This window comes from Thamnophis elegans, chromosome 14 (assembly GCF_009769535.1).
Source record: "Thamnophis elegans isolate rThaEle1 chromosome 14, rThaEle1.pri, whole genome shotgun sequence".
Lineage (NCBI taxonomy): Eukaryota > Metazoa > Chordata > Lepidosauria > Squamata > Colubridae > Thamnophis > Thamnophis elegans.
In genome coordinates, this window is record NC_045554.1 from 11,868,932 (window position 1) to 11,890,014 (window position 21,083).

The 21,083-nt window shown below is 46.7% G+C and overlaps 1 protein-coding gene across 1 annotated transcript in view; it reads right to left on the reverse strand.

Moving 5' to 3' along the window:
- The window catches only part of RAB11FIP3 (RAB11 family interacting protein 3), an 83,555-nt gene extending 62,865 nt beyond the window's left edge, over positions 1-20,690 (reverse strand). Inside the window, 1 exon segment of the mRNA XM_032231027.1 lies at positions 19,150-20,690. Within this exon segment, the coding sequence (XP_032086918.1) occupies positions 19,150-20,055 (906 nt within the window). The 5' untranslated portion in view covers positions 20,056-20,690.
- Positions 20,691-21,083: the final 393 nt, after the last annotated feature.

The window sequence follows — 21,083 nt, forward strand, 5'->3', positions numbered from 1 at the left end:
TCTCTTTCTGTCTTTTTCTCTCTTTCATCTGTTTCTATCTCCATCTATATCCCTTCTAACTCCATCCATCCACCCATCCATTCATCTACCTATCTTCCCTATTTATCACCTCTGTCTTTGTTTCCCTGCCTCGCTTAGCAACATAAATTTGGGGCTCACATTATGATCGTAAAAGGAATGCAGTGGCCCAGTGGCTAAGATTGTCGATCAGAAAGCTCGGCAGTTGGGCGGTTCGAAATCCCTAGTGCCGCGTAACGGAGTGAGCTCCCGTGACTTATCCCAGCTTCTGCCAACCTAGCAGTTCAAAAGCGTGTAAAAATGCAAGTAGAAAAATAGGTACCACCTTTGGTGGGAAGGTAACAGCGTTACCTGGACCTTCGGCGGTTAGTAATGCTGGCCACATGACCACGGAGATGTCTTTGGACAGCGCTGGCTCTTTGGCTTTGAAACGGAGATGAGCACCGCCCCCTAGAGTTGGGAACGACTAGCACATATGTGCGAGGGGAACCTTTACCTTGATCTTTATGATCATAAGTGAAGGACTACCTTTATTTCTTGCATTTTCCATGCTCAGGGGCAGAGGTGGGCTGCTACAGGTTCACTCAAGTTCGGGGGAACCCATAGCTAACATTATCCCACTCCTGGCTGGCCTCGCCCACCCCACCCCTCCCAGGAGTCTCCACGTGGCTCGTTTTGGAGGTAAGTGCAGGTCCCGCATGGATCCTCGGGAAGTGAGGGGAACTGGGCCACCTGGACGTTCCAGAAGTCCGGAAACGGGTCAGGGGAAGCAGTTTTTGCCTTCCCGGAGGCTCAAAGAAAGTCTCTGGAGCCTGGAGAAGGCAAAAAACAGCCCTCACCACCACCGTGGGGCAGGAAGCGGACTAGGCCACACCCATCACGGACACGCCCACCCAGCAAGGGGCAGCAAACCCATTTTTTTTATTAAAAGTTTTAATGAGTTTTACAATTATATACCTTCCACCTTCCCTCCCTCCCCCCCATCCCACATCCCCTCCCACCCTCCCCCCCCAGCCTCCCAGAGCAAATACAGGGTATAAACATTTAGCAACCATACACTAAAATAAACTAATTAACTTTAGCATCGTCCCTCGCTTGTACTTTAACTCCCCTGTTGTAAAGCTAACTTTAGATAAGTTGTAACATTCCTTGTTAGTTCATTAGTCCCGCATTTATTCTGAATATAATCAATCCATCTTCTCCATTCCAGCTTGTATTTCTCATCTGAATAGTCCTTGAGATATGCTGATATTTTAGCCATCTCTGCTAAGTTTGTTACTTTTAACGTCCATTCTCGAATGGTAGGCAATTCTTCCTTCTTCCAGTGCTGTGCCACCAACAATCTTGCTGCTGTTGTTAAATTCAAAATCAAATTAGTCTCTATAACTGTACAATCTGTAATTATACCTAACAAGAATAACTGAGGAGTAAAACCCCATTGCTGCAATTTTTGAAGCCCACCCCTGCACCCACCCACTAATCCATCTACCTACCTATCTTCTCTATTTGCCATCTCTATCTCCGTTTCCCCGTCTCACTTAGCAACAGAAATGTGGTCGTAAAGACTACCTACATTTCTTGCATTTTCCATGCTCAAGGTGGGACAAATATATGTTTTATAGACATAAGCTTCCACCCAGCAGATGTGTTGATACTAAGGGGGGGGGACGACCTTTCCGTAATTAATGTCCACATTTATCAACCTTTGGGGCAGTCTGACATGGAAATAGCGAGGGAAAAGGTGGCAGATCTGCTCAGGATGAGAGTTAAAATAATCTTGAGAAAGCGCTATTTTGGGGAAACGGAAGAAACGTGAGCAAAGCTGCGATCTCCCTCCCTCCTCCCACTAAAAACGCAGGCGTGCATCAGATTCCTGGAAGCAAAACCAAACGCCACCCATTCTAAATCAAGGCCTTGGCCGTATGGGTTTGACGTGGCTGGCACCTGAGTCAAGCAGGATGGGGCGCCTGTCAAAGCCCAAGATTTGAGACCAGGAAAGGGAAGGGTTGAATTCGACCCAAGACATACAAAGCATCCTCAGAGGGCAGGCCAAAAGCAAAACTCCCGGGGAACTCCCTGCAGCGAGCGAGCTCCGTCTTCCATTCATAGAGAGGACTCTGCGTCTCTACGCTAATCCAAAGAAGCCAGATATGGATTTGCCTCTGCTGGGAACTGCAACCGAGAAGGGCTCTCCAAGGTCCCTGTTTTTGGGGAGACTGGCACAACATGATGAATGAGAAGAAGTCACAATGAGATGAGATGGTGGCTTCCTAGCCAAGTCCAGGTTCCTTTCTCGGGGGAACGGAACAGAAGTGGTTTCTCCATGCTTTCTCCTGGGACGTTTCCAACACACACACACACACACACACACACACACACACACACACACACACTCTTCCCAATCTGGCCTAGAGCCCTAGGAGAGCCTCCCTCGCCAAGTTCCATCCTATTTGGCTTTCCAAGATCAACCACAGTCCGCATAGCATTTCTAGCCGCAACATGGAAGTGATTTGCAATGGAGTTTTTCTGGAGTTGTTCTCTTCTCAGTCTGTGCTAAGCGCTGGGACTCTTTGGTAGCTTCTTTCTTTCTTTCCTTCTTTCTTTCTTTCTTTCTTTCTTTCTTCTTTCTCTTTACCTCCCTTCCCTTTTTCCTTTCATCCTTTCTTTCGCCCTTTCTTTTTCTTCCTTTCTTCCTCTCTTCCTTCCGTCCTTCCCTTTCTTTCTTTCCTTTCATCATTTCCTTCCTTCCTTTCTCTTCCTCCCTCCCTCCCTTCCTTCCTTCTTTCTCCCTTCCTCTCTTTCCTCCTCCCTCCCTCCCTCTTGCCCTTTCTTCCCTTCCCTTTCCTTCCTCTTCCTCTTTCCTTCCTTCTTTCTTCCTTCTGTCAATGACTATTTTAGCTTCAACTACAATAATACACAGGAAAACAATCAATACAAACTTAAGGTGAACTGCTCCAAACTCAATTGTAGAAAATACAACTTCAGCAATAGAGTGTCAATGCCTGGAATGCTCTACCTGACTCTGTTGTTACATCCTCAAACCCTCCCCACAGCTTCAACCTTAAACTGTCTACCTTGGACCTCACCCCATTCCTAAGAGGTCTGTAAGGGGGCGCGCATAAGCGCACCAGCATGCCTACCATCCCTGTCTTGTTTTCCCCATTTATTCGTACCCATTTACTGTGTTCGTGTTCATGTTTATACTTATACCTATTATCTTGTACATGTTTGACAAACTAAATAAATTAAAACCCACCCCTCTCGTAGAAAAATGAAATATCCTGGGAAATATTGAAAAGGCAGAATATTGTATTTCCCGGGATCAGAAATGCAGAAACATGTTCTTAGGCAGGAAACAGACTTACTCTTAATAGCCCCCCACCTTTGTCAATATTCTACATAACAAAGGTAGGATTAGCCTTCTACCCATCTCACCACAGGGCACCTGGGGAAATTACATCAGCCAGCAAGGCAACAAAACTTGGACTCAAAGCACAGTATACAGGGTTGTTTCTGCGTGGCCCCATGGGAGTCTGACAACAAATCAGAATACAAGATCAAGATCAAAGGCCAGAGAGGGCATAAAACCAGGGACTTTCAGCATCTCAGTCTCTTTTCTTCTTCACCCAACATCTGGAAGCATGGGATCCTCCTTTTCTGTTCAGGAGTTCAAGCCATGCGATCCTGTCCCCCTTTAAACCATCTTCCCAAGCAGCCTCCATGTCTCCTATGTCTTTTTCCCCACTTGGAGCTGAACCCAGAAGGACATTTCTTCCAACAGATCACTGAACATACTGTTGACTACCTTTAATAGCAAATTTTTAAAGGAAATAAAAAAATAAATTGAAATAAATTGAAATAACGACGATGGTATTTGTATTCTAAAAGTAGAATCAAGGGGCTGCTGCATAAGGTAGGAAGTTAAAAACCCACCCCTCTCCTAGGAAAATGAAATATCCTGGGAAATATTGAAAAGGCAGAATATTACATTTCTCTGGATAGGAGATGCAGAGACATGTTTTTAAGCAGGAAACAGACTCACTCTTCATAGCCCTCACCTTTGTCAATGGGCCATTAAAAGGCCTCAGCCAATCTATTCTATATAACAAAGAGCTCCCCCTTCAGCTTCAGGGTGATGGGATTAAGGCATGATAGTATTAGCCCTTTACCCATCTCACCACAGGGCACCTGGGAAGAAGCAATGCTCAACCAAACTTGGACTCAAAGCACAGCCTACAGAGTTGCCCCTGCATGGCCCCATGAGAATCTGACGACCAATCAGAATACAAGCTCAAGATCAAAGGCCAGAGAGGGCATAAAAGCAGGGAATTTCAACATCTCTGCCTCCTTTTCTCCTTCACCCAACATCTGGAAGCATGGGATCCCCCTTTTCTGTTCAGGAGCTCAAGCCATCCACCATGAAACCATCTTTCCAAGCAGCCTCCAATATTCCCAGTGCCTTTCCACCCCCACTTGGAGCTGAACCCAGAAGGACATTTCTTCCAGCAAAATAAAATTACTTCCCCTGCAAGGAAATAGTCTTTGCAATGTTTGTAAAAGGACTACAGAAAACAAAACCGCTTCCCCTTGTCTGTAAGCGTAACCACGCTCGCTTTATAGGCAGAAATACTGACTCCCAAGCGAAACCACATGAGCTCACAGAGACCGAAGTTTGATAACCATGCTCAGGTTGTCTGGAGAAATAATCCGTGCACTGAAGCTAATGTTTCAGGGGGTGGGGGAATTACAGAAAGCTTTCTGTTCTTCGCACAGGGCCCTCCCTCGATCTTAAGCGGCACGCATACCAATTCCACCTTAGCTATGCAGACTTGGGGGGGGGGGCGGGGAAGGAACAAGACAGGGGTTTTTAACGAAGCCTGAAACTTATAGAAGAAGGGGGGGAAAAGGAAAGGGGCAGCTAACCAGGAAAAGAAAAACATTCTTGATTGCTTAACCGCAAAACCGCAACATCAAAAACAGGGAGCACGGAATGAATGGGTGTTGCCTAACACGACATGCATTCATCTCGCCCAGCTTAAGAGCGTTGAACGGGGTTCAAGCTTGAATGAAGGTGCTCTTGTATTTTTACTAATTAAGGTAAAGGTAAAGGTTCCCCTCACGCATATGTGCTAGTCGTTCCCGACTCTAGGGGGCGGTGCTCATCTCCGTTTCAAAGCTGAAGAGCCAGCACTGTCCAAAGACATCTCCATGGTCATGTGGCCAGCATGACTCAACACCAAAGGTGGTTCCTATTTTGCTATTTGCATTTTTGTGTGTGTGGCTTGGTGGGCGTGGCAGGGGAAGGACACTGCAAAATCTCCATTCCCTCCCCATTCCAGGGAAAGGATACTGCAAAATCTCCATTCCCTCCCCACTCCAGGGGAAGGATACTGCAAAATCTCCATTCCCTCCCCATTCCAGGGGAAGGATACTGCAAAATCTCCATTCCCTCCCCACTCCAGGGGAAGGATACTGTAAAATCTTCATTCCCCCTCAACTCCAGGGGAAGGATACTGCAAAATCTCCATTCCCTCCCCACTCCAGGGGAAGGATACTGTAAAATCTCCATTCCCACCCCACTCCAGGGGAAGGATACTGCAAAATCTCCATTCCCACTCAACTCCAGGGGAAGGATATTGCAAAATCTCCAATTCCCTCCCCACTCCAGAGGAGGGATATTGCAAAATCTCCAATTCCCTCCCCACTCCAGGGAAGGATACTATAAAATATCCATTCCCACCCCACTCCAGGGGAAGGATACTACAAAATCTCCATTCCCTCCTCACTCCAGGGGAAGGATATTGCAAAATCTCCATTCCCTCCCCACTCCAGGGGAAGGATACTGCAAGATCTCCATTCCCTCTCAACTCCAGGGGAGGGATACTGCAAAATCTCCATTCCCTCCCCACTCTAGGGGAAGGATACTGCAAAATCTCCATTTCCTCCCGATCAGCTGGGACTCGGGAGGCAGAGAATAGATGGGGCGGGGCCAGCCAGAGGTATATTTGCTGGTTCTCCAAACTATTCAAAACCTCTGCTACCGGTTCTCCAGAAGTGGTCAGAACCTGCTAAATGCCCCTTCTGATTCTGACATTGTGCACGGCGACACAAGTTGGCAAGAGGACTCCATGTGAGTCAAGAAGGGCCTCGCTGTTTTGCTTCCTCCTTTTAAACCCATGACTGATCCTTCCCACATTGCTAAACTCGGTAGCTTCTTAAATCTAAACTGTCCTCAGGGCCGAGGCAGAAATAGAAAAGCAATGAAAACAGATGGGATCATTTTGCTCTTTCGGGTTGAACAGTTCAATCGTTTTCAAGGCTTGGTGATCTGAAAGAGGTCACATCAGCAGGTCTGTAGGTCAGCTGTGGGGGGTCAAGCCATTCCAGGTAGGCTAAATCAGGAAACACCCCACAAAATGCTGAAATTCCAGTTTATTAATACATTTATACAGGTAGTCTGTACAACAAGTTGCTCAGGAACCCTTTGAAGTTACAGTGACGCTGAAAACAGTGACTTAAGACCAGTCCTCCAACCTGCAACCATCACACAAAACCTAACCCTAGTACTGTTTAATGCAGTGTTTCTCAACCTTGGCAACTTGAAAATGTCTGGACTTCAACTCCCAGAATTCCCCAGCCAGCTGGCTGGGGAATTCTGGGAGTTGAAGTCCAGACATCTTCAAGTTGCCAAGGTTGAGAAACACTGGTTTAATGAAAAGAAGGACTAGGGGAGACATGCTAGCAGTCTTCAAATATCTCAGGGGCTGCCACAAGGAAGAGGGAGTCAAGCTATTCCCCAAAGCACCTGAGGGTAGGACAAGAAGCAATGGGTGGAAACTAATCAAGGAGAGAAGCAACTTAGAACTAAGGAGAAATTCCCTGACAGTGAGAACAATTAATCAGTGGAACAACTTGCCTCCAGAAGTGGTGAATGCTCCAAGACTGGAAGTTTTTAAGAAGAGATTGGATAACCCTTTGTCTCAAGTGGTGTAGAGTTTCCTGCCTAAGCAGAGGGATTGGACTAGAAGACCTCCAAGGTCCCTTCCAGCATCCTATCCTTTCCTTTTCTTTCTCTTCCCATCCCATCCCTATTCCTATTTCATTCTTAATATATAAACTATAGAAAACTTTGTATTTGGAGTGTACATCTTATAATATAGCATGGCATGGATGTAATTTATAAATATAGATACATTGAGCGTGCATGCTTAAAAAAAAGTTATAGACAAGCAACTGTAATGAGAAAAATTTGGAGATCGTTATTTAGTCAATACCAATGTAGATCAAGAGAAAAATACATACTATCTTCCATACGTAGAGGTCCAATTATGTACTTTATTTTCCTTTTAATTACTAACTAAAGGTAATTTGAAGAGTGGTGAGCAAGGACATTTAATATTAAGTTTAACATAAGAGAAATCCTTGTTGGGTTTTTTCCCCCCTCCTAAAGAACAATTCCCGTAGACAGAATTTGCATGAAATATCACATTAAATGCATGAATAGATTGGCTTGTTGGTTTCAGTGCAGCGTAAATTAGGTATGACTAATTTGGAGGGCAAAGGAGTCTTTCCAACAATAACGAGCATTTTAAAACTCTCTAAAGATACGCCCTCAGTTTGCACTGAACGGAACGAACCTAATAATTTCCGTAGTTGCCACGATGAAAAGAATCAAAAGTGGAAAAGAAATTCAAATCTTAGGTTTCAAATGCTAAGAAGCCTCAAAACCTTAGTGTATCTGAAGCTAGAGGCCTCTGAAAAGAAAAGAAAGAAAGAGAAAGAAAGAAAAGGGGAAGGGGAGGAGGAAAGAAAAGGATAGGAAAGGACAGGAAGATAAAAAATTAGGAAAGGAAGCGAAGGAAAGGACAGGAGAGGAGAGGACAGGAAGATTTAAAAAGTGGGAAGGGAAGGGAAAGGAAAGGGAAGGGAAAGGAAGGACAGGAAGATAAAAAATTAGGAAAGGAAGGGAAGGGAAGCGAAGGGAAGGAGAGGAGAGGAAGATAAGGAGAGGAGAGGAAGATAAAAAAGTGGGAAAGGAAGGAAAGGGAAAGGAAAGGAAGGACAGGAAGATAAAAAATTAGGAAAGGAAGGGAAGGGAAGCGAAGGGAAGGAGAGGAAAGGAGAGGAAGATAAGGAGAGGAGAGGAAGATAAAAAAGTGGGAAGGGAAGGGAAGGGAAAGGAAAGGGAAGGGAAAGGAAAGGAAGGACAGGAAGATAAAAAATTAGGAAAGGAAGGGAAGGGAAGCGAAGGGGAGGAGAGGAGAGGAGAGGAAGATAAAAAAGTGGGAAGGGAAGGGAAGGGAAAGGAAAGGAAGGACAGGACAGGAGAGAAAAGGAAAGAAAGATAAAAAAGTGGGAGGGGGAGGGGAGGGAAAGGAAAGGAAGGGAAGGGAAAGGAAAGGAAGGACAGGAAGATAAAAAAGTGGGAAGGAAAACGAAAGGAAGGGAAGGGAAAGGAACAGTGGTGGGTTTCAAAAATTGTTGGAACCTACTCTGTGGGTGTGGCCGCCTTTGTGGGAGTGACTTGCCACCCATGTGACCGGATGGGAGTGGCTTGCCACCCATGTGACCGGATATGAAATTATGAATTAGTGCTTAGGTGAGTCCAAGTAGCTCTATTCAGAAGTTAGTGGTTAGAAGCAATCATAAAGCAAGATATGGAATTAAAACCAGAAATATTTTGTTGGCTATTTGAAAAGGAGTATAATATATATTTAATTTTACACATGTCAGCAGCTGCTGGAATTGGGTTTGCACAATAGTGGAAAAACAGAGATATGTAAATGAATAAATATTACAATGTGCAGGAATAAATAAATTGACAATTAAAATCAAGAAGGCTTTGAATACTTTTTCACGTGGGATTGGTTTTAGCAATTGCCAACTAATGGAAACAGAAATTAGAAATTCAAAAGTATGAAAGAAAACACCAATTATGTAAGGAAAGGTCCCTAAAATGTATAAGGAAATATTACTAGATCATTATTAATGCGTAGATAACTGTGGGACATTACACACCCACCAGTGGTGGGTTTCAAAAAATTGTGGAACCTCTTCTGTAGGTGTGGCCTACTTTCCGGGTCCACTGGTGGAACCTCTTCTAACCGGTTCGGTAAATTTGACGAACCGGTTCTACCGAATAGGTGCGAACTGGTAGGAACCCACCTCTGGAAAGGAAGGACAGGAAAGGAAGATAAAAAAGTGGGAAGGAAAGGAAAAGAAGTGAAGGAAAGTGAAGGGAAGGAACGACAGAAGAGGACAGGAAGATTAAAAAAAAGTGGGAAGGGAAGGGAAGGATTGGCCTGAAATCACCCAGTCAGTTTCATGCTTTAAGAGGTACTAGAACTCACCATTGCCCGATTTCTAGGTGGGCCCCTTAATCCCTATGTATAATTTTTCTTAACATACAATTTTTTGATCCTTTCCCCCTTTTTCCTTCTCTTCATTCTTTATTATTAAAAAACAACAACAACACCTCCTATTAGGAAAAAACACCAATTGCCAGGTTCATCCTCTCCTAAAGCCTGGCCAGATCAGGCCAGAACTCAAGAAAGGTGCCTACTACAGTCAGGATCTCTGAGCAGGAAGTTGCCTTCAAGTAGATTTGGGTTCCACAGCAAAACTCGTTATTCTGGAATCTGCAGCTCCATTTATGGGCAGCCCCAATCCAAGGAGGCTGGAAGCCAAGTAGGGGCACACCCAGCCTTTCTTGGCCAGGCTGCCCAAAACCTCCTAGCCGATACGGATCCTGCCCTGAACTTCCTCCCCTCCTCCCTCCCCGTCTTTCATGTGCCCTGCAAACAAAACCCATTTCTTCCGTGCCAGGAAGACAGATCTCCATTGTTTATTTTGAAAAAAAAAATAAGAAAAATAAACCACGGACAAGCACATTCCAGTGGCTCTTTTTTCTCCTTCATCTGACCTGCTTTTCATGCCTTGAGTTTGCACAGGCGGACGTAGCAGTGGGAAGGGGGGAGGGAATTGCTGGGAAAAAAATCAAGCGTGGACTCTCGATGTAGACCAGTGGTGGGATTCAAACACTTTTACTACCAGTTCTGTGGGCATGGCTTTGTGGGTGTGGCAGGAGAAGGATACTGCCAAATCCGCATTCCCTCCCCTAACCTGCTTCCCAGCTCCGTTCTCAGGGCAACAAAAGAAGATCAGCTGGAAGGCAGCAGGGGCGTGGCCTGCCTATTTGCCGGTTCTCCGAACGACTCAAAATTTCCCGGGTTCTCGAGAATCTGTCTTAACTGGCTGAATGCCACTTCTGATATAGACCCATGAGGGCGAACCTGTGGCATGCAGTGCCCTCTCTGTGGGCATGTGAGACCTTGCCTTATTCAGCTCCACCGCGCATGCACATGCGCCTGCTGGTGGACAGCTGGTCATCGGGTCTCCACCGTGCATGTGGAGGCACAAGCGGTGGGTGAGTGCATGCACCCGGGGGCAAGGCACATGCACCGGGAGGCAAGGCGCATGCGCGGCGGGCCACACACACATGTATGGGGGTGCTGGGAATATGCACTTTGGGGGCACATGTATTGCATTTGGGGGTGCACACGCATTTGCATATACAAACTTTGGGTACTCAGTTTGGAAAAGGTTAGCCGTCACTGATGTAGACGCTCCAGTCTGCATCTGGGCAAGCTACCATTCTGGATGAAGTCAAAACCCAAAATGCACCCTTAAGGTCTGGGTGTTCTCCTGCCCACCTCCATTTCAGAGATTCTCCATCATCCAGGGCAGGGTTGTCCCAAAGGTGCTATTTTTTCCCCCCAAGTGGCAACTGGACTTTCTGGTTTTTTCTTTGAAGCCCTTTCACTTCTCGTCCAAGAAGCTTCTTCAGCTCTGATTTCAGCTCCTTCCATTTCCCACCATTTTACATTTATATTCCTTGCAGACAGCTGGTCGTTTGCATCCTTTTGGAAGATCAAATAATGAACAATGGAATAATAGAATAGAATGATAAGAGGGATGAACCCCCTTGGAATGGTGTGGGGGGTAGGAATGGATTTCCAGAGGCGAAAAAATTGCAGAACCAGAAGCATCCCTCAGGAGACCCTGAAGACACAGACAAACCTCCAAGTGCTTCAGGGACCCTCTAAAAGGATGCCAATGACCAGCTCTGTCTGCAAGGGATATAAATCCTTCCGTTCCCCACTGTCCTGTCAAAGCTGAAGAAGCTTCTTGGATGAGAAGTGAAATGTCTTCAAAAGAAAAAAAAAACAAGAAAGTCCAGTTGCTTCCTGAAAAAAGCACTTTTGGGACAACCGTGGCCTGGAGGATTGAGAATCTCTACAGACTTTGAGCTATGGAATTTGGGACGGACACCCTTTGAATGGTGGGGGGGGTATGAACGGGTTTCCAGAAAATTGCAGACTACAGGAACCATTTGCATTACTCCGGTGACCCTGAGGACAGAGATAAACCTTCAGGTGGCCTCAATCACCCTCTAAAAGGATGCAAATGACCAGCTGTCTGCAAGGAATATAAATTCTTCCATTCCCCACCATCCAGTCAGAGCTGAAGAAGCTCCTTGGGTGAGAAGCAAAACATCTTCAAAAGAAAAAAACAAGGAAGTCCAGTTGCCTCTTGAAAAAAGCACTTTTGGGACTCCGTTTCAAATGGAGATCCTGATTTAAAGGTTCTCAGTCCAAAAATCAGGAAGCTTGAGGTTGAGGCAGATTTGGTGGGGAAGAGGAAGGACCACGTATAGGCTGGCCTCAATTTAACTACCACAACATTTCGGTTGTTAAGTGAGCTATTTGTTAGATGGGTTTTTCTCCCTTTTTGCAACCTTTCTTGCCGCCGTGGTTAAGTGAATCACTGCAATTGGTAAATAACACCATTGTTAAGTGAATTGATTTTGCTTGTCAAAAAGCCACCCAAGGGGATCCCATGACCTTGAGACACGGCAACGGTCGTAAGTATGGAGCAGTTGCCAAGCATCTGAATTTTGATCACATGATCATGGGGCTGCTACTAAGGTCGTAAGTGTGAAAACACGGTCACAAGTCTCCATTTTCAATGCTGTTGTGACTTGGAATGGTCGCTTAAATGAATGGTCGTAAGTCGAATACCATTCAAACTTACAACAGCACAGAAAAAACTGACTTATGGCCATTTTTCAAACTTATGTCGCTTTTCATCACGTGATCAAAACTCGGATGCTTGGCAACTGACTTAACAACCATGTTACACTTACAGCTGTGGCAAGAAAGGTTGTAAAACGGGACAAAATTCACTTCATAACTGTCTCGCTCAGTAATAAAAATTTGGGACTCAATTACAATTGTAAATCAACAACTAGGCAAGCAAAATGAAATGCACAGGTACAGTATAGGTGGTACCTTGCTCAATAGTAGTAACTGTGAGAGGGATCTTGGAGTCCTAGTGGAAAACCATTTAAATAGGAGCCAGCCGTGTGCAACAGCTGCCAACACAGTTCTAGGCTACATAAACAGAGGGATAGAATCAAGATCACATGAAGTGTTAATACCACTTTATAATGCCTTGGTAAGGCCACACTAGGAATCCTGCATTCAGTTTTGGTCTCCACAATGTAAAAAAGATGTGGAGACTCTGGAAAGAGTGCAGAGAAGAGCAACAAAGATGATTAGGGGACTGGAGACTAAAACATATGAAAAATGATTGCAGAAACTGGGTATGTCTAGTTTAATGAAAAGAAGGACTAGAGGAGACGTGATAGCAGTGTTCCAATATCTCAGGGGTTGCCACAAAGAAGAGGGAGTCAATCTATTCTCCAAGGCACCTGAGGGCAGAACAAGAAGCAATGGGTGGAAACTAATCAAGGAGAGAAGCAACTTAGAACTAAGGAGAAATTTCCTGACAGAACAATTAATCAGTGGAACAGAAGTTGCCTTCAGAAATTGTGAACGCCCCAACACTGGAAGTCTTTAAGAAGATGTTGGATATCCATTTGTCTGAAACGATATAGGGTTTCCGGCCTAGGCAGGAGGTTGGACTAGAAGACCTCCAAGGTCCCTTCCAACTCTGCTATTGTATTGTATTGTATATAACCTATCGCCTTGGTTTCTATCTATTTAAAGTTGCCCACAAGTCACTTGTGTAAGGTGGGCAGCTTTATAAATCAATCCAGAAATTAAAAATTCGGAAGAGAGTCAGGGGGAAAAAAAAGCAGAGAATGAAGGAATTATTTCAGGACAGATAGTAGATGACGTAAGAGGGAGACACGTGTGTGATTAAAACATGCACTGCAGCCTGCAGCTCTTTTCCTCAAATTAAACCTCAGGAAAGATAATGAATGTCAGTGAAACAGAAGAAGAGAGAAGGAACAGCATGAATAATTCAAAGAAATCCAGGTTGCTTGGGAGTTCAGAGGAACAATTACAAGCAAATGCAAAAGCCAGCTATAGCTAATTTAAGAAACTGGTCTGTTCTCAGAGCAATGATCATTTCTGACAAATTGCTACCAAAAATTCAGGCTGGGATCTGTCTTTAAGCTAACCTTTGGTCAGTTGGAACTGGGTGCAGCATGCTTATTTAACCAGCCCAAGTACAAAACTCCTTGACTTAATGCAATGTGTGAACCCAGCAAAGGTGCATTTAATCACTGGCTAGTTTTACACTTTGCACGTGTGTTTTAGCTATGGTTTACAAAACAAGCACAATTGCCAGTTTCATCACCCAGCTCAAACTGGGCATAATTCATTTAATAACTGCCTTGCCTAGCAACTGAAATTCTCATCCCAATTGTGGTTGCAAGTGGAGCACCATCTATATGTTATGCTTCTTTATTTCACGTATCCTTTTACTGTACTAAATTCCGCTGAAAAGTCAATCTTAAGATAAGTACCTCAACAGGATTGAACAAGGTTCTACATTTAGGCAAGAAAAACGAAATGCACAGGTACAGTATAGGTGGTACCTTGCTCAACAGTAATAACTGTGAGAGGGATCTTGGAATCCTAGTGGACAACCATTTAAATATGAGCCAGCCGTGTGCAGCAGCTGCCAAAAAAGCCAACACGGTTCTAGGCAGCATCAACAGAGGGATAGAATCAAGATCCCGTGAAGTGTTAATACCATTTTATAAGGCCTTGGTAAGGCCACACTTGGAATACGGCATTCAGTTTTGGTTGCCACGATGTAGAAAAGATGTGGAGACTTTGGAAAGAGTGCAGAGAAGAGCAACAAAGAGGATTAGGGGACTGGAGGCTAAAACATATGAAGAATGGTTGCAGGAACTGGGTATGTCTAGTTTAATGAAAAGAAGAACTAGGGGAGACATGATAGCAGTCTTCCAATATCTCAGGGGTTGCCACAAAGAAGAAGGAGTCAAGCTATTCCCCAAAGCACCTGAGGGTAGGAATGGGTGGAAACTAATCAAGGAGAGAAGCATCTTAGAACTGAGGAGAAATTTCCTGACAGTTAGAACAATTAATCAGTGGAACAGCTTGCCTCTAGAAGTTGTGAATGCCCCAACACTGGAAGTCTTTAAGATGTTGGATAGCCATTTATCTGAAACAGTATAGGATTTCCTGCCTGGGCAGGGGTTGGACTAGAAGACCTCCAAGGTCCCTCCCAACTGTATTGTATTGTATTATTTGTATTTGTATTGTATTGTAGCACTGTTGCTATAAAGAGTTCAGTATTGTTCTATTTTTCAACAAGTATGTAACAGCATGCTTGATTCAGCGTGTAAAATGAGAGCAACTTCTTCATTCGCAGGAAGATTCCCAGAGAACTTTCTAGCCCACTGAATTCAGCCCCCTTGCTCAGTGGGGAAATAGTGAGAATGAGCTACAGTGCCCTACACCTCACGCCGATACACAAGTCGTACAACAGGAACACATTTAGTTCACGTGATGGATGGGATTTGACTTGATGAGTGATGAAATACACTAAAGCTGTACCAATCCATCATTATGATTCCCTAGAGAAAACTCTACTAATGGAAAGGTACAACAGGAGAGTTGCAAGGAGAAATTCAGACAAGCAAGCAGTTCATTAAATGTTTATGGATTTTCAAATTGCTTCCAGAAGAATCTAATCTGACACCTCTTAAGTGCATGTAACTTTTAATGTTCCAACTCCAGGAACAGATTTAAAAAGGGATTCTAAAAGAAAAATTGGATTATGGGCTCTATCATCAAAAAAATTACTGCATTCTGTTTCAGGCTTATTCTATTAAAGGTAAAAGTAAATGTTCCCCTCGCACATATGTGCTAGGCATTCCTGACTCTAGGGGGCGGTGCTCATCTCCGTTTCAAAGCCAAAAAGCTAGCGCTGTCCGAAGACTTCTCCCTGGTCATGTGGCCGCCATGACTCAACGCCGAAGCACATAGAATGCTGTTCCCTTCCCACCAAAGGTGGTTCCTATTTTTCTACTTGCATTTTTTACGTGCTTTCAATCTGCTAGGTTGGCAGAAGCTGGGACAAGTAATGGGAACTCACTCCGTTACGCGGTGCTAGGGATTCGAACTGCCAAACTGCCGACCTTTTGATCGACAAGCTTAGCATCTTAGCCACTGAGCCACCGTGTCCCTCTTAATTTAAATTAAATGTTTATAGATCTCAAATTGCTTCCAGAAGAATCTAATCTGACCCCACTTAGCGACTGCTGTATGTAACTTTTGTTCCAACTCCCAGTGCAGATTTAAAAAGTGATTCTAAAAGAAAAATTGGATTGTAGGCTCCATAATCAAAAAAATCACTGCGTTCTGTTTCAGGCTTATTCTATTACTTTGTGGAATATACAAGATTCGACCTCTTCTTCCTCCCTTTTAATCCAGGAAACCACCAACCCTGTGACTTCAAAGAGGGGCGAGATTCACACTCTTCCTTAGCTTAATATGCAACTTGCAAACAACAATGGCCAAATTTGCAAAATACTAAGTCAAATCCAAGCAAAGGGGACTGTGGATTAGTACAATATGTTCTCCACTTGGAGATATGTAGATTCTGTTTCCCCAAATTTCCTGGTCAGATTAGACAGTTTTGAGAATGCTGGGAGTTGAAGTCAATGCATCTGGAGTTGTCAAGGCTGAAAAGCAGGAGATGTGAAATCAATCTCTCTCCATCTCTCCTACTTCACTCCCCTGCTGCAAATATTCAGGTACATTATATGCATTGCTCTTAAATATATTACCTTAAATATATAAACCTACAATATGGAATATATTACTCTTCCCAGTAGTTTGAAGCAAACTTTTGAAATTCAGCTAAGGGCTTCCTTCAACCCTAGGAGCCAAAATTTCCCATCCTAAACTAAGTCTTCCTCCAACCTTCTCTCATTGCAGATACAGTATATGGCTTCGATTCCCAGAATTCCCTAGCCAGCCTGACTGCTGCTAAGAATTCTGGGAGTTGAAGTCCACAAGTCTTAAAGTTGGCCATGGCTGGAAGGCAACTAGTTAGGGAAGGCAGCTTTTCACAAAGAGGGCAGATCCTTGCTTATAAAATTATCAGCTTTATCCTAATCTGCCTATCATGGGTTTTTACTGTGATCCCTGGAGCACAATTGGCTTAGCAACATTAGGAAGCATTTCTAGAATTATCACATGGACCAACCTCATTCATCACACCTGCACAATGACACACCACTAGGCAGAGGCATCAATTAAGCTTAGCAGTTAAAAAAAGCTTCTACCTTAAGAGAAAGAGAGAAACAGTTCTGCTTGTAGCAAATGCAAATTAAGTGACTCACAAGTAGAACCATTCTAGGCTTATTCCCCACAGCCCCCTAATTCCCTCCCTCTTTTTTTAATCATCTAGGTCAATGTTTCCCAATCTTAGCAACATTAAGATATGTAGACTTCAACTCCCAGAATTCCCAATGTGGCCAAGGTTGAAAGCCACCGGGATCTAGGCTATATAACCTTGGAAAATGGGAATTAGTCCTAATGTTTTACAGTGACCTGGTTTACGCAGTGAATCAAGAAATGGTTTGTTTAGTTGTAGTTTAGAGGAAGGGTGTCCAACCTTGGCCAACTTTAAGACTTGTGGACTTCAATTCCCAGAATTCCCCAGTCTTAAAAAGTTGACCAAGGTTAGACACCCCAATTTAGAGAATAAACCATGAAAGGAGGGGCATCCCTACAGTATGGTAAGCTATAAATCATAATTAACAACTGACCACAGCTGGATTCACCTACACCAATGATTCCCAACCTTTTTTTGGCCATGCCCCACCTAAGCATCTTTAATATCCTGATGCCCCCACCCTGTAACATATAATCTGCTGTATCTGACCGCCCCGTGCCAACTCAGTGAAGCGGTTGACGTGATGTGTCAGTGCCTGGAAGCTGTTAGGGTCTGGATGGGTGTGAACAAGCTTGCACTCAATCCTGACAAGACCGAGTGGCTTGTGTTTTTCCCTCCCACTAATTGGCCTTGTGTTCCATCTCTCAGGCTGGGGGGGGTGTGAAATTATACGCCCCTCAGACAGGGTTCGCAATTTGGGAGTCCTCCTGGATCCTCAGCTGACCTTAGAACACCATTTGTCAGCTGTGACCAGGGGGACATTTGCCCAGGTTCCCCTGGTGCACCAATTGCGGCCCTACCTGAACCGGGAGGCACTCAGAACAGTCACTCACGCCCTCGTTGACCTCAAGACTGGACTACTGTAATGCGCTCCACATGGAGCAGCCCTTGAAGAACATTTGGAGACTTCAGCTTGTCCAGAATGCAGCCGCGCGAGCGATCATGGGTGCACCTCGGTAGGCCCACGTTACACCTATCCTCCGCGAGCTGCACTGGCTACCTATTGGACTCCAGGTGCGTTTCAAGGTGCTAGTCGTTACTTTTAAAGCCCTACATGGTATCGGACCTGGGTACTTGAGAGACCGCCTCCTGCCAATTACCTCCCTACGACCAATTAGATCCCACAGATTAGGCCTCCTCCGGGTTCCATCAGCTAGCCAGTGTCGACGGTCTACCCCCCGGGGGAGGGCCTTCTCTGTGGCTGCTCCGGCCCTCTGGAACGATCTCCCCATGGAGATTCGGACGCTCACCACCCTTCTGGCTTTCTGCAAAGCCATTAAGACCTGGCTGTTCCGGCAGGCCTGGGGCTGATGAGTTCCCAGCCCCACTCGAATTGGTGTGCCTGTTGCTGAGTTTTAATATGTTTTTTGTAATTGTTTGTCTTGTTTTGCTTTCGTTGTGCTACCCCCCTTCCCTATGAGTTTGTTAGCCGCCCTGAGTCCCTTCTGGGAATAGGGCGGCATACAAGTTTAATAAACCATAACCAACCATAACCATAATTCTTTTTTTCCCCCAAATGTGAACTCTACTCACGTTGAGGAAGCCTAAAAGGCTTAAACAAGGTTTAAATTGCCCCCATTAAAAATCAAATTGCCCCCCCCGTGGAGCATGGGCCCCACATTGGGAACTACTGACTTAGACTAAACCACCACCCCCACCACCCCAAAAAAACTGAAGTGCCACATTAACCGGTTCTTGCTTCACCAAATTAATTAAGACAAACCTAACTAACTTTTGAACGGGGATATTAAATTTGATCTCCTTTGGGTCAATTCTATGATGACGTTACTATTCTCCGAGTTTGGGTCCTTTAAATGTATTTGCTACTCAACAATGTTTACTCAAACCGTGCACCAGTTTACACACAGATGATCAAACCCCCAAACATTTGCAAGGCTGCATCCTTACTAACCTGCAAGTGTGAAGAGCAGGAAATATGAATGATTTCCCTATTCGTAGTCCTGAAACTAAAAATAAAATAAAATTCCTGGCCTATGGAAACCCAAAGTTTCTTATCAGGGCCTGGCTAAATTTGTTATCCCAAAGGTGTATGAAACAGCACTGGTGTAACAGCACTAAAAACAAAACAAGCCTTATCTGTAATTTGACTCCCTGTTAGCCAAATAAATCCTAAACAGACCAGGCACAAACATTAGCCAGAACTGCAGCCACTTTAGCCACCATCCCTGTAAACCAAAGATTAGCAACTATTGTTTAGTTGGTTGATAATTCTCCAATCCAACGCTGAGGGCTTCTCTTCATGGACCAAGCCTGCATAAGGCATCTTTTTCGGGATAAATAAGACGGACAGGCTCCAATTTGTCAGCAAAGGTTGGGAAAGGAGGCACCATTAAGCATAAAAACCCCAAATAAACCCCAGTTTACCTGCTCTGCTCCGTAGACGGTGGCAAACTGCACAAACTCCTCTATCCGTACAAATCCATCATCGTCCTGGTCCAGGGCTCGGAAGACCGCTCGGAGCTGGGGGGCGTCTTCCAAACAGCCAGGTAGCTCTTCCTCCAGGTGTTGGGCCTGCCCCAAAGGTAAGCGGGGAGCCAGATCGTTGGAAGACGGGAGAGGAGGGAGCAATGGGGGGGTGGCCGCTAAAGGCCTTAACGAAGGGGGAGCCCGGCCCCTGGGAGAGTCCGCCTGGTCCATCTCGTCCGTCCAGGGGCAATCCAGAAAGAGCCCAGGGCTGTAGGATTCCTCTTCCGGAGGGGCTGCCAGATCCAGGAAGACACCCTGCTCCGAAATGGGGCAGAAAGCCTCTTCTGCGTCCAAAGTAGTTCCCGCCTCCAGTCGTAAATCCGGAGCAAGGGGAGGCTCCGCTGAACAGCTCCAGGGCTCACCCTCAGCGCTTTCCTCGGGGTCCAGGATGGGCCCCGCGGCGTCTTGCAGGCGATCTCCCGCACCTGAGTGGCTTTCCCCGCGGCTGATTGGCCCGTCCTGCTCGGCCGGCCCGTGCAGACAGCCTCCGAGGGAAGAAGAGGAGGAGGAGGAGGAGGAGGAAGATGCTCGGCGGGGACCCCGCTCGGCCATCCCGCGCAGCACCTGCTCCAGGCTCGGAGGCGCCGCGTCCGGCAGCATCACATCGGCGGCGGCAGCAGCAGCGCTGGGGCAGCTTCCCTCGACGGGGCTCCTTGGCGAGCGAAACATCTGCAGCTGCGGGCCGGGCAGAGGCGGCGGGGTCGGGGGCCGCCGGAGGAGACCCTCGCCCAGCAGGGGCTCCGGACTCAGGCTCGCCTCCCGCGACGTCGGGCTGCCCGGGTCGGCGAGGCTCCGACGCTCCATGGCCGTCGGGGAAGGTGGCCAAGCGGGCGAGGGTCGCCTGTTTCCAGGCCCCTCCCTCCTCTTCCTCCTCCTCCTCCTCCCCCAGCGGGGGCGGCCGAGCGGGGAGGGCCCCTCCAAGCAGGCCCTTCAAGGAACGGCGCCGCCGGCTCCCCCCGCCGCCTTCTTCGCCTTCTCCTCCTCCTTCGCCTTCGGCGCTCTTTTGGGGGGCGCAGCCGGGGCGCCTCCATCAGCTTCTCGCCCTTCGCATCTCCGGCAGCTGCTGCTGCTGCTGCTCCGGGGCGCGCAAAGCGGGGGCGCGCACCGCTTCTCCCGGCCGGGGAGAGGAGTGGGAGGAAGGGGGAAAAGAGGGGGGGGGAGGAAAGGATGCAAAAAGGGCGAGATTTGCCAAAAAAAATAAGGGGGGACCCCCACCCCAAAAGCAGCCCCGGCGCTGGAGAATCCCCCCCCCTCGCGCGCGCTCAAGCAGCAGCTGGAGGGGCTGCTTGCAAGGCAAAGGCCGGGATGCGAGCCGAGGAGCTTTGCTGGCGAGCTCTACCCGGCGGGGGTCTTCCCTGCCCCGCTTGCTGCAAAGGCGGCGGGCGGAACGGAGGAGAAGGAGGTGGTGGAGCCGGTTGCCGGGAGGAAGAATGGCTGGAGCTGGGCTCGGCCTTGCCGGCGGCGCTAGCGGCTCCTCCCCGGCGAAGGAGGGCCGGCTTTCTGCACCCGCTTCCCTCCCCTCTATCCCTCCCTTCCCCGCGAGGCTGGGCAGGAGCCGGCGGGGAGGGGCAGGGAAGGGCGGCGGCCAGGAGGATGCCCTCGGGAGACCCCGAGCCAGCCCCGCCGTCTGCCAGCGGGCGAGGGTCGGCAGCTTGCCCGGCTTAGGAGGAAGAACTCCGCCCGCAGCCGAGAGAAGCTTGGGGGGGGGGGGAGGTTGCATCAAATTGGGGGTCCTTTTTTGCAGCTCCTGTGAAGGCAGAGAGTCCTCAACTTGCAACCGTTCGTTTAGTGACAGTTCAGAGTTGCAACGGCAGGGAACAGAGACTTAGGAC